The following is a 13832-nucleotide window of genomic DNA, read 5'->3' as shown; positions in this document are numbered from 1 at the left end:
CACATACACTCATACACACACATACACACACACATACACACACATACACTCATACACACATACACTCATAACACACATACACTCGTACATACACATACACACACACACACACATACACTCATACACACACATACACACACACATTTTTTAAAAGAATGATCGAGAAGGGATAAGGCCAGAAGAGAAAAGCCAGCACTGAGTGGTCCAACCAGGGCACCACTGATGGCGCCCACACTGGGCATGGCTAACTTTGGGACCATCCATCTTTGTTTACTTATCGTATCTGACCACAATGCATCTAATCCTCCTTGCTACCTTCAGGTATCTGAAGCGAGCGAGCTGGGCGGCTGGGATTTACCCAGCACGCAGACCAGCCTGGCTCCCAGCCCCACACCGCAGGCCGAGCCGACTCTCACCGGCCTTTCCTTTCCCTCACCAGGTGTTCCACTGTGTCCACTTCGAGTGTCCGGAGCAGCAGAGCACCCAGAAGGAAGACAGCAGTGAGGAGCCAGGGACAGGGGACCTCAGCACCCCAAGTCAGCAGCTGGACCCTCATGCACCGAGGGCACCCAGCGCCAGCTCACTACCGCCGAGTCCGGGCCCCAACTTACGCTCACCCAACCAACAGAATCAATAAAGCAGGCAGAGGACATAGTGTGACTCGGGTGGGCCGGGATGGAGCAGTGCGTCCTCCCCCATCCCTGGGAGGAACACACCTGGCTGCAGAACCCACCCCAACCAGGTTTTTTTTCCCTCTGGGGACAGAGGGTGCCTGTGTTCTCCCCACTCCTCAGGCAGTCTCCGGGGGAGGAGGTGGTCTTGATCTTTCAATCCCTACCTCTAAGCTCACCCAGGTACCAGCCCAGACAGAAAACAGGCCCAAGCTGGAAGGAATTTAAAAAAAAAAAAAAAAGAAAAAGAAAAAAGAAGAAGGTACCCCAGGCCTTGACAAAACCAGAGAAGGGCCCAGCCCGGGAGTGTCCCCGCTGTGGCTCGCTACTTGACAGTTCTGGTCCTGCAGTTTTTCTCCACCAGCTAAGTCAGTGTTGAAGGGAAGTCTGGCCCTCTACAAAGGTCTTCCTCAGCCTCCGATGCTTGCCGTGGGCAGAGCAAAAGTTTGTCCCTCCTAAAAGAGGCTACACGTAGCCCATCACAGCACCTAGCCTGCCAAGGGAAATCCTTGATGTTCAGCCAGACGCACAATGTGCTGCTCAATCTGTGGACACTGGAGTCATGACTGATGAGGTTGCCGCTGTTAACCTGTCCTGGTGTTTACCTGGGCAGGCGTACAAGCAGCTGCTGGAGAACCACCTAGAAGCCATGTCAACAGATAATTGGCTGACCCTGCTGGTTCAGCCGCCCTCGGACTTGTTCAGCCAACAGATGGTGTGTCAGGGGCACAGGCCTGGGCCTAACAGCGAGTCTCCCGGCAACATCGCCTGGGATAGCAAAGAGCAGGTCTCAGGCGCTTCCGGTTTTGACCTTTGCAGCTCCACTCGTCCTTCTGTCACTCCTGTGGTTTCCATGAACAGCTCCTGCCTCTGCACCTCTATGCGTCATCCCAAGGCCCCATGCAGCAACCTTCACATGTCCTGTTAGCATGCTCAGAGGAGGACAGGTCTTGGGGTCTGGTCCAACAGGAGAGGCCTCAGCTGCAGGGGAGGCCATCGAACTGTGAATTCAGGCCTAGGGTGGCAGAGCTGATCCCCAGGGAGACTAGTCTAAGCTCTGGCTTCATTTTGCTGTGTGGTGTAGCTGCCTTTGGTAAGGAGGCTCCTGGGTGGATGGCAGGGTGTAGCCACCGTGTGGGGGTGACTGCCTTTGGCAGCATCCAGCCAGAGTTGCCAGTATCTCTGGCAAGCAAAACTCCCTGCTCCAGGAACCCCAGTCGCGTGGAGGATGGAGTTTGTCACTTTTGGAAGATAAGTGGGAAAGCTTGTTAATTTTGTTCATTTGCTTAAGGTAGATCCTCCTGTAGCCCAGGTTAGCCACACTCATGGCAGTCCTTCTCTGTCAGCACCCCGAGTTCTGAGCTTCTAGGTGTGAGAAAGCTGCCACAAACAAGTTTGTAAAGACAGAAGACAGACACAGGCCTAGGCCTGCAGCCTAGCAGCTTCCCCAGGGGCAGCCAGCAAGGAGCCTCCGGTGTCCACCCCAGACGTCACCACACACACCTATCAGCTGTCATCTCCCATCTGGCTAGCCCAGACTGCCATCCGAGACCCACGCCTTGTGGCTTTCTTTCTCTCTTCAGACCCCCACTGTGCAACCCCCAGTGATTGTGCATCAGGTGATAAGACCACAGAGGCTGCTTACCTTCTGTGCCTGCGCTGCCACGGTGCCCTCAGATACGCAGGAGGGGAGATGGGACATCAAAGTCACCGGTGCCAGTGGGGGGTTCAGAGAACCACGGCAGGCCCTGGGTCACCTGAGCTGATTCCCAGGCTGCCCTTGGGACAGGATGCAGGAGGACGCTTACCTCCCACTAGACACAGGAATGCACTGCCCTTGGCTGACGGTCATGTGATGTGCCTGGAGGCCACAGCCAAAGGTGTCATAGCCACACCCTAGGTAAGCTCCACGTTTCCAGGGGACAGAGATGAGCTAGAGCGTGGCTTGTCCCCTGCAGGACTAACCCCTGAGCCAGCAGACTGGAAATGACAGAGTGCTGAGCTGAGCAGAAGTGTAGCAAGTCACGCTGGTTGGAACCGGGGGTCCCCTGCACCAAGTAGCCCCAGCACCGTCCAAGGTGATGCTGGCTCTGAGGACCTTTGGGGGCCAGGAAGGGCCACAGTCAAGCTCTGGGGGACTGAAGCAGTGTGAACTGGTGCTCCCCAGCCCTGCCATTGCCCCTAAGGGCAACAGTGTGACTATAACCCTCGTGGGCTCTGCTTCCAGGGTGTGGCTCCCACCGATGCCTTGTGCCAGCTGTGGATTGGCACCTGCTTCCAGGGGCAGAGCCTCCTGCCCTGTGATCATGTTCTGTAGGACGGCAGACGCCATCCCTGGGGCTTTGAGAAGTGTTTAGTCACACCAACAGGGACGCCGGGGACCATGTGGGTGCTAGGCAGGGAGGTTTGGGCTGTGGGTGGGCTTTAGGGAAAATGCTCTCTCCAAAGCAGCTTTAAGCAGCTACAGAGGTGGTCTTTTGTGCTAAGGCTCAGCCTTTCCTAAACCCTCCGCCCGACTTCTGATCTTAGTGGGGCTGCAGCCCATGGCAGGTGCAGGTCCTTCTCAACGGTTCTCCAAGCTGTCACTTTTCCTGGCCTATTAAATGAAGTGTTGATTCCTGACAAACACACCACATGTGTTTTATTCCTGGAAGATTTGGGAAAAGAAATTCTTTTCAGCAGGAGAGGGACGTATTTGTTAGACGGATTCCTTGCCTCTCCACCAAAGAGTTTGAATTGTGCAAGAAAAAAAATTGCTCAGTAGTTAAGCCGTCATCTCCAGCAATCGTCAGCCCTCCGAGTGCACAGCTGACCCAGTCAATCTCCCGTTCTAACTCAGAAGGTAACAGGATTGCAATCTCAGCCTCTGCAGACCACGGTGTGGAGGGTGGGGGATGGGCTGGTGTGCCGAGGCTGCTTCATACTGACATGGCTCAGACCTGCTCAGGACTGCAGACCTCCCTCCACATGGGAACAGAGGTGTCAGAGAACTGTGCCTCCTAGGAAGTCCCTCACTAAGCTTGGCTTTGCTGTGTTCCCCATCACCCTGCCACTGTGTGGCACATGGAGTTTCGGAGCAGTGCTGAGATGCCCGACACGTGGGCACTGGGCAAGCGCTGGTTACTCTGCAGCACGGTCATGGACTTTATCCTGACGGCAGCCACTACAATGCTGTGCCACCAACTGGTGCACCTATACTCAGGGCCCTGGGGTCCCCAGAAGGAAGGAGAGGGGCTGAGCTAGCCATAGGCTGCTGGAGGACACCCAGCTTTCCCCTGGATGAGGGCCTGGGCATCCCTGGCACTGGGTAAGTGAGGCCTTTGCGCCTATGTGGGCTGCCCTTGGCTTACAGAGGGCAGGGAAGGAACCCATCCCCCACCCCCTCCAGTGTCTGTTCCTCCATGTCTGGTCTCTTGTCCTTCACGTTGAAAAATGCACAGGACTACTTGTTCTAGAATGAGCTTTCAGTTTGGCAGAGGGCTGTCCGTCTCTCTGGCTGGGTCTGGGGTACCCGGCCCTCTACTGCCCCAACCCATCCCTGATTTCCAGTCTCTGCTGCTAGAAGCCAGAATGAGTGGGGCTTCTGGACACATAGGTCTACCCTCAGCCCCCAGCCAAGGACACAGCCACCCCTGTAATTTATGATAACGTCCTCTCAGGCCTTGCCACTTGGCAGCTGGAGGAGTGTCTACAGCCGTGGGCAGTTAGATGGAGTGGTGGCCCAGGGCCACACACCTATACCTGCCATGTTCCAGCCTCTCAGTCTTCCCAAGGGCTAAGAATGTCACCTAAAGCCAGTGATCGTGGCTGTTACTACTTTGAATGTAACAAAGCAGGGTCTCCAGACCTTTGAGGGAAATCACAGTGTAGTGCAGAGTGGGTTCCGTCTCTCAGCCCCAGGGGTTAGAGCTGGGAAGGTGTGGTCAGAGCTTTCCCTACAACTTCTGGTGGCTGCTTCAGGCCTACATTCTGACCTATTGTAGCCGGATGTGGGGACAGTACTGGTGTCCAGCTGTCACAAACATTCCCTCTAAAATTGGCTTCAGGCCACAGTTCTGCAAGAAGGCAGGGGATCGCAGCGAGGATTACTGGGGTCTCAGGACCCCAGGGCTTAGGGCAGCTCTGGATCTCAGGATGGCCTTCTAGAAGTGGCCTTCTAGGACACCATGTGAACCTGAGAGCCAGGAACCTCCTTGTCAGACTGGCTTGGGGCTGATGTCCCCAAGTCACTTTGTATCTCCACACCCATCCCCAGCACCCGGGATGGTAACTGGCTTGGGTTGCGCCTTTGCAGTGAAGGCATGTGACTGCTCCCCGTGGGTGGCGATGCACAGTGCCCATGAGCTGCTCTGGCCGAACTTGTGTAGACTGGATCTTCCAGAGGTGAGAGCCACTTCCCCTCCATGGCTACCATTTCTGGGCCTCTGAAGAGGCCACCTCAATATGGTGTGGGTCAGGCTAACTGAGGAAGTGTCCAGGGCAGTGTTTGGAATGTGTTTCTGAGGTGGTGGGGCATCTTCGTGTTGTGACCCTCAGTTCATGTGTGTGCAGGGCCACCATAGAAATAAAGCAATGACTTCAATACCCGAGCTATTGGGGAGCCCCTGTAGCTCTCCCCAGGGTTCCCAACCCCGTGTCTGTCGTGGGTGCTCTGTGGGCTCCCCACTCCTTCCCCTCCTCTCATTTCCTGTGTCATGAGGTCAGGGTAGCCCAGCAGCCCTTCCCTAGCCTTCCTGCGGCCTGCCTCACCTTGAGCATAGTAGGTTCACTTCCTTGTCACTTCGAGTGGACTCTGCATCTTTGTGACAAGCTAGAAGCTGGTGTCTGTGTGTCTTGCCTCAGCTCTCCACTGTCACCACTCTGGGTTAGTAAGTGCGCCAGTGCCAAGGGTCGTCTAGAACCCTTGCTGACAGTGGATGAACAGATGGATGCGTCCCACTCCGTGCATCCCTGGGAACCTGTGCTCAGGTATCAGACTTCCTGTTCACTTCTCTCAGATTGGCCTACAGTGAGTTCTAGGTGCACCCAGGTCCAGGTGACAGCTGAGCAAACTCTGAGTCCCCAAAGTGGGAACCAGGGTCAGAGTTCTGAGAAGGGACCAGCGCTATGGTCATACCAACAGAGGTCACGTAGGGGACAGGGAGGAACTGGAGGCTCTGTGAGTTCAGGGGGTGTGCCCTGCATCAGATTTGCTGCTTGTAGCTCGGAGGGAAGGCTGCCCAGAGTCCCTGGGAGAGCCAGACTTGAGGGTGCCAGCTGGTACTGATGGAGAATCACAGGGATGTCACCAAGTGGCCCAGTTTCCATGGAGGGATAGGAAACTCTCTTCCCTACTTGCTCCTGGTCAGACAAGGACACTGCCCACCTCCACACCAGCAGACAGAGCGTGGGGCGTACCGGTGTGCAGGAAATGACCGCTGCGCCTTGTCAACTGCCCAGACCCAGTTGTTCCGTTTCTCTGTAGGAGTTCAAGCTACAGCTGCAGTCAGGCAAGGCATCCGTTTTGTTTCTGAGAGGTTGACATCACCCTTACAGCTCATCTACCCCAGCAGAGGCCAAGAGCAGGTGAGTTGGTGTCCCATGTCCCCCATGGATTAAAACCCCTACCCAAGGAGAGCCTACCCCCCCTAGGCAGGCCAGGTTGCGCATGGGATAAGCCAGCAAGAGGGGGGCCCAGGCTGAGCCCTGCACCAAACAGCTGGAGCCTCAAACATGCATGGGGACATTCAAATGCAGGGTTTGAAATGGTACCATCAGTTGATTTCTGTGTACTGCATATTGGGACATAGAATTCATCTGTGAGTCGGCTCCCACCATCACCATACGCTTCTATTTGAGGAGGATTAGATCTATCTAGCCTTGGAGGTGTGCCACTGGGGATGGTGCCTGGACTGGACCTCTGAAACTGCAAGCCAGCCCCAGTTACATGCTTTCTGAGTTGCCTTTGTCACAGCGTCTCTCCGAGGCGTAACTGTGTGAGAGGCTGGCACCAGGTTTTAGGGAATTCTGGGACTGACCATGTGTTTTTTGGATGCTGTTAAGCAGGGCTTAGTGGGCAGTCCTAGGAGGAGTGTGCCAGACAGCGATGCTGAGTGCAATGTGGATGGAGCAGACAATTGTTAGCAAATGCCTGGAGGCCGTTTGCTTTATGCTCTTGTCCCAAAAATCTGCTTGAGACTACTTGAAGTTTGGACTAATGTCTCTGGCAGAGGAGATCCGAGATGGCTTAGTACTGTCATAGAGTTATTAGAAATGACTCACGTGGATCTACAATGAAGAGAGTACGCAGGACAAAAGATGAAAATATAGTTTGAGAATGTGACTTATCACCCACCAGGCAGCCTGTCCTCAATTCTCCGTGACACCCCACTCCCAAATCCACAAGAGGAAGCCATCTTTCATAGCGAGATCACGAAGTATTTATGTCTCTGCCTGGCTTGTTTCACTTGACGTTACATCCCCTAGGCTCATCCATCCTTTTCAGTGATGACTAGGATGTCATTATGTAAACATGAACTCTGCACGTTCATCTGCAGACGGACTCTGGCTGGTGCTTGGGCTGTCTCGAACAGTGTTCCCAGCACAGACCTGCAGGTGTCTCTTGGACCCAGTTTCATTGCTGGGGGTGGCTGGTGACAGGTCTGTCTGCAGGGTTTTCACAATGGCCGCTGCAGCCGTTGCTCTCTCCCTCCAAGTGGTTAAGGCTTGGCGCAGTTACAGCTGTCTAGCAGGTGAACTAGGGCATCACTGTGCTTTTGGTTTCTAATCCCACACCTTCCCTGCTGGCCCTCTTACATCAGAGAACCACATTGTCAGAAATTTAACCAACACAAACCCCCCATCACATGGTCTGTATCTACGGGTGCATGTGCTGTTGTTTTGAATGTGTATTGGGGGACAAATGGCCTCAGCCCCGCCAGGAGGTCTCTCGGCACCTGCCCCACCCTCAGCTCCCCTTAGTGGCTGTTCTTTACCTCACACGCCCCACTTGTCGGCTTCTGCTTTTGTTGGCTGTAATTCTGAAATACAGCTGTCTCCTTCTGGTTTCAGTTCTTCACACAAGTTAGAGTCTTGGTCTGTGTATGGACAGCCACTTTCCCGTCCCCTGGAGACTGTCCTTTCTCCGGTGGCAGCTTTGTTGAAAACCTGAACTGTGGTCTGCGCTGTGGTCAGGCAGGAAAGCTTGTCCCAGCTACACTTGCTGTGCTGGGTTAACCTGGAGGTGGGCCAGAGCTCCATCCCCACCTGTCTGAAGCATGTTCTGCGGGACGACCTACGAGCCACCATCTCTCCAGCACGCTCGCTTCAAAGTGGCCAGATCCAAAATTCTCAGAACATGAATTTCAGTGTTGAAAGGCAATCTGAAGGGCTGGCTGTGGCTCACTCAGTAAAAGCCCTTGCTCAGCATGCAGGAGGCCTGGGCTCCAACCCCAATCCCTCACTTAGCCCCTCTTCCTGTGTGGACATAGGACAGGAGTGGGGCTGACACCTCTCTGTGGCTGCTGACAGCAGCACTACCCTGCTTTAGGTTCTCTAGGGCCACCGGGCCACATGGGAGACTGCATGGATGCATTCTACACCCCCAAAGGGTTCTAGCTGTGCAGGGAACAGTTAGCCCACAGCCCGGGAATGTAACTGGCCCAGCCAGCATCCCAGCGTGTGAAAGCTGCCCACCTCATGCCTGGGTGCAGGTGGACAAGGCAGTGGGGGAAACCCACTAGATTGTTTCCTTTCTCTCCCTCCCCTGCTACTTCTCTCTTCTGCGTTGCCCCAGCAAGTCACCTGCCTCAGGGCCCCCCTCCAGCAGCTGGTGCCCCACGAGGCATTGTTCCTGCCCCGGGAAAGCTGGCTCCAATCCACGGCACAGGGATCCATTCCCTGATGTGACCCAAGATAGGGTGTAGAGGGGGGAACATGTTCTAAAAATGGGACATCTCCTGACGTTTCCCAGACACCCACAACAGCATACATCCGTGTGCACACATCCGTGCTTGAGTCATCCCACTGTTTCCTGTGTGGGGTGCGTTGCTAAGGGGGTTGTCTTCCCTTTACAGCAACCATCCCCCCGCCCTCCACCTTGAGAAGTACTGTGACCCCAAGACCGCCTGGGTCCAGTAGATCTCTTCCAGGTGTCACAACCTGAGGGTCATAAAACCAGGGCCTCTCCAGGAAAAGTTAGGGGGGCTCCAAGGCTCAGTGTGCCCAAGACCTAACACCAAAGTCACTGTAAAGAGCCCACTCAGATAGGCCTGGGCCGAGATGCCAGTGACGTCAGTGTCCTGCCATGAGCGGGTGCCACACACCTGGATACACAGGCAAAGGAAGGTGGGGTTTGGCCCCAGTGTGTGCCAGGAGGGACCTCTGACTCCTGGTCGCACTGGCTGGCCAAGAAGGCAGGGAAGTGCTGGCAGACAGCACGCCAGCCTCCTCACTCCCATGAGCCCTGGTTTCATTCCTGGGGTTTCCATGGGCCGTGAACACTTGGGCGTCTCTCAGGTGGAGAGCGGAGCTGCTGGCTCTGGGCAGAGGCCCCGAGATCTAACCAGATCATAGTCATTGCATGTGGCCGGAGGGACGTGAACACATTTTCCATTTTATTTAATATTCCACATGTATTTCAGGATCTGAGACTTTTCCCAGACCCTAGGGCTAGAAGAGAAATTAGGTGCCCCCTTTTCCAGTTTAAGGGGCTTCTGTCTGCTGTGAGGGGCTGCAGAGGTCAGGGCCCTTCCCGCACTGCACCCTCCTTGGGTCGCCACCGTGCCTGTGAGGGTGGGGAGGGGTGCTTCGCAGAGTTCCCAGGGCTTTTTTCTTCCCATGGCCATCAGAGGGTCTCTGTCCTGGCTTGGCCACACTGACGTCAGACTAGCCTTTGTTGCTGCCCGCTGGCTTTTCCCTGCCCTGTGCCAGGCACTCTGACCTTGGCCATTTTTCGTCACCCGCTGGCAACTGTGGGGTGGTGTAGGTGCCATTCCTCTGCCTGAGGCAAAACTTTGATGTAGTGTTGGCAGCATCCTGAACGTCAGTCAGACCCACATGCTCATCCCTGCAGCTGCCTTGAAGGAGTGGGCAGCTCCTTCCCTCCGGCCCTCCCCACACTCCAGGACCCAGGCTCCCAACCCACCCACCCCTGGGGTCCTCGAGAGCCAGCCCCGCCCTGCCTGCACTGCAACCTCCAGGCATCCAGACGGGGAAGCGGCTGCTGGATGTGGACACTTCCTGGGCAAATCACCCCATGTCCCAAACACTGCCGAGCAGGCTGCACGCTCGCAGCGGGGAGGCTCTGCATTCCTTTCCTGGCCGTTCTTGGGCATGGGGGAGCCGCTAAAACAGACAATTCAAATGTCCATACGATTGGTTTAATTTGTTTCAGCAGGAGAAAAAAAAGAATAAAGTTACAAGATTCTTTTAATATTTCCACAATGTTAAACTAAAACTGAGCTCTAGGCTATGTGTGTAAGTCAATCTAGGACACAAAGGGTTAAATAAGATTTCCTCTTTAAGATACAAGAATTTCAGCTTCCCTTACATTTAACAAACTTCACAGAACAGATACTGTAGGGAACAAGCCCTTCCTCCCCTGCCCAGCTCCCCCAGCAGGCGTGAACCTGGCTGCGGTCCCTGGGCACATGGTCCCCAGCACCCCCTCCTAGTGCTCTGGGGACCTGAGGGCCTAAGAAGGGTACACGGCGCCTCACCGAGGACGGCCATGTGGGGCCAGAGAGCTGTGGCTTAACAGCAGTGGTAAACGCTAGGCAGACCTGCACCGTACCCTGGGTTGCCCTCGAGTGAGGGGCTGGTCTGGGTCCTGAAGCAAGAATTAAGGCTGGAGCTTCTGCACTGGGTCCCCTCTGCTGGGGTGCAGACTGGGTGCAGGGTGGGAAGAACATGATTTCCTATTCGCTATCTTGGATCACGACATTATACTTGCAGATCTGTTCATCTGGGAAGCAGACCTTGCTCACCTACACAAGGGAAAGTCACTGGGCTAAACCACTCAGCAGTCAGACGTGGACAGCTCCGGCCAAGCCACGATCTGGGACAGATGCACACAAGGTGTGGCACTTAAACCTGACCAAGGCTTTCCAGAGACTCCCAGAATCGCCCCGCCCCGCCCCCCTGAGTGGTTTCTAACCAGCCCCGTTCAGACCCAAGCTGAGAGCTGCCTCCCACCCACAGCCACCACTCTCAACGTTCTAGAGCCACACCAGGGTCCCATGCAGTCCACTGTCTTTCCTTCCTGAACTTGTCCTGAGGTTGTTGGCCTGGTTGTCCTCAAACTATGGCTGCATAGAAACAAGAGGAGACTCCTGCCAGGAAGGGCAGCAGCAGATCCCCTGTGCGCTCACTGACTCTCGTGGCCATGGACATCTGGTTGACGCCTCAGGCCTGCCAGGAGCAACACCAATGCTCTCAGCAAGCGACAGCCAGAGCCGGGTCACAACCACGGATCCTGTGCAGAAAAGGTGGAGACCGTGCATGGACTAGGCTTGAGGGGAGCTAATTTTCAAAGTGGAGTTGTCTCTCTCCTTGTGTGATGAGTTTCCCCGTAACAACAGGTTCAAAAGCTTCCTCCATAGAATCTGTCCCCACCCTGACTTCCAGCTGAGGGAGAGTGAGGGCCCAGCCCAGCCCGGCCACGTGGTCAGTCTCAGCAGCTTCCTGTGGCCAAGGCACGCGTGGCCATCAGGTCCTGCTGGGACCAAGCGAAAGTGAAGAGGTGAAAGGCCGAACATGGAAGAGTTTCTGTCAAAGCCGCCCGCATGGGCGGCGCGGCCTGCACCTGCCCTGCTGCCTCGGTCTGCTCTGGACACTTTCCGCTTAAGGCTTTGTAAGTGCGACTCCAGCAGTGACAGGCATGTGTTGTTGTGAATCCACTAGCCATGCTCAAAACAAATAGTCTTCATGTTTTAATTTTATACAATGGCTAGCAGGCACCTTAGTAACCAGCCAGACATCAATTTCATCCACCATCAACCCCTAAACTACAGTACCAGGATGGCTGGCTAAAGAAAGAAGACGGCTGGCTGTAGTCTGACGCGTGCCCAGTACAAGGTGTCTGGCTGACTTTGTCCTAAATAAGGCTAACATTAGTGAACTAAGAACAGCGTCGTGTGGTGGCCGTGCCTGGCCTTCAGGAGCACCCCTCCCCGATGCGCTGGCAGGAGCGCCCCACTTTCCGGTCCAGTTTCACCATTTTCATGATGGCTTCCTCGCGGCCACGGCCCATGTGGTCGAACGTACAGTCGTGCTGCTCTGGGAGGCGATGTAACATGCAGAACACGTACCCTGAAGTGGGGGGGCAGAGGAGACACAGTTAGGGGCCTCACTGGCATCTGCAAGACACAGGGTGAGTACAAGGTTTAATGCCGCACCTCACCCCTTACACGGGCTGGCAGCTCCCACCCCACTTCTTGGTACAGTGAGATCTGCAGCTCTACCCTGGGAAAGGTGTGGCACTGGCCTTGCCCAGTGCAGCTGATGGAGAGGGACTCCAGGGTCACAGAAGCGGCTTCGTACCCATGCCAGCTCAGAGGCCCTGCAAGCTCCAGTAGGGATCAAGTCACACTCAACAAGGGAATGGGGTTCCTCACAGGAAGTGGGTGTTTGCAACCCTGGAAAAGGTGACACACAGCAGGCAGAACCACAGGAGGACTGAGTGTGATGTCATCTGGTCTGACTGCTCTAACTCCCCGAGAGGCTGTCCTCTGGGCTGTGGAGGCAGCTGTAGGTCCAAGGGAGACACTGGCCTGGCACAGACGAACAGGACAGAGGGCAGGACAGGCCTGCAGAGCATGACACGCACAGGCGGATGAGGGTGCGCTGGGGCAAATGAGGCTGAGGCCACGGGGGTCAAGACCTCAGCTCACGGAATAAAGGAGAACGAAGCGTATGAAGGTCACCTGTCTCCTCCTGGCTCCCCAGTGAACCCCTCGAAAGGCTGAGAGGCATGTGCAGTCCTCCCCTTCAGGACCGACTGCCAGGGCCAAGGACCTCCTCCACCCTCACCCCCCCACTCTGTGTAGCCACACCTCGCAGACCTGTGGGCCTAGGTAGAGGTGGCAGGCCTTGATGGACCAAGTACCTTCCTAACTTGCTTCCCTGTGTCTGCAGCAACTCACAGGGCCACTCTACGCAGACTGCTTTCCTTTAAGCAAGTCCAGAAACCAACAGGTGGCCGCCCCTCAGCCTCTGTCCTCTGTAACTGTACAGAACCTGGAAACCGACTGGCTGAAGCGGACCAGGTCCTGGAGGTGAAGGACAAACTCAAGATTCAATGACCCTTGGTTTTACGATTACCTTCCCCGGCTCATGATGGAGGCACATGTGTGAGAATCTTAAAAGACAAGAGCCGCCATTCACCCTGTCGTGGTGGCTGCTTTGCTCAGGCTGTGTTCGCGGGCTCATGCATCGAGGGGCGGAGGGTACAGCCTGAACAGCCATTGTTCAAGAAACACATTATTAACTGCTTCCCAGGGAGAGCAGGGCAATATGTTTGACTCTAAATTGGGACTGGGTTTGAGGAAAAGAATAGAGATGAAATTTCTGTCTCTTGAGAAGCTAAGCTCCCACTCGGTCGGAAAGCGAAGTTGAGATTAATGAGCTTGTGATCACACTCACTGGTCAGTCATCACTCCCAGACAGTGGACACCAGTCGTCTGTCTCCCAAAGGGCTCCACAGCAGAGGCTGTGCACCCAAAGTACACAGCCCCCCTAAAAGCTAAATCATCTTTCAGGAACAAAGCCCGTGTCTATGGGGTTGGGGGTAGGGGAAGAGAGGGAAGGGACGACTGCCAGGCCGGCTGGGGCACAAGCCCTGGCACAGCTCTTGCAGAAGAGCAGTGACCCCGCTGCCCCTTCCTTTGGGAGGGTGGTCTCTCCTGAGCTGGGAACTGATCAGCCTAACTCAGATCCTAGTCAAAGCAGATCCAGAGGGGCCAGTGTCAGAGTGTCCCCTTCCTTTGACAAGGTTCTTAGAGCCACGAGCATCCATTGCAGGCCCATGCTCTGCACACCTGTCAGATGCAGCCAGAGCCTGCTCTGAGCTCTGCACGCTGGAAACTTACTCAGCAGCAGCTGCACTTCAACGTCACAGGTAATGCACAGGGAGGGCCAGGGGACGTGTGCCCAGGTCTCCATGGCCATGCCGAGGCTGGGTTA

At 55.4% G+C, this 13832-nt stretch overlaps 2 protein-coding genes across 5 annotated transcripts in view; one reads left to right on the top strand and one right to left on the bottom strand.

Annotated features, from left to right (window-relative positions):
* The window catches only part of Btbd9 (BTB domain containing 9), a 357021-nt gene extending 353724 nt beyond the window's left edge, over positions 1-3297 (top strand). For all 4 annotated transcript variants that reach the window (NM_001434573.1, NM_001013073.2, NM_001434574.1 and 1 more), the window contains 1 exon segment: positions 440-3297. In NM_001434573.1, the coding sequence (NP_001421502.1) occupies positions 440-637 (198 nt within the window). In that variant the 3' untranslated portion in view covers positions 638-3297.
* A 6719-nt stretch (positions 3298-10016) lies between these two features.
* Zfand3 (zinc finger AN1-type containing 3) overlaps positions 10017-13832 on the bottom strand; it is a 195085-nt gene continuing 191269 nt past the window's right edge. Inside the window, 1 exon segment of the mRNA NM_001012175.1 lies at positions 10017-11960. Coding sequence (NP_001012175.1) covers positions 11806-11960 — 155 coding nt within the window. The 3' untranslated portion in view covers positions 10017-11805.

The sequence above is a fragment of the Rattus norvegicus genome, chromosome 20, assembly GCF_021556685.1.
Source record: "Rattus norvegicus strain SHRSP/BbbUtx chromosome 20, alternate assembly SHRSP_T2T, whole genome shotgun sequence".
NCBI lineage: Eukaryota > Metazoa > Chordata > Mammalia > Rodentia > Muridae > Rattus > Rattus norvegicus.
Note: the sequence above shows the minus strand (reverse complement) of the source record. Positions and strands in the feature narration are given on the sequence as shown.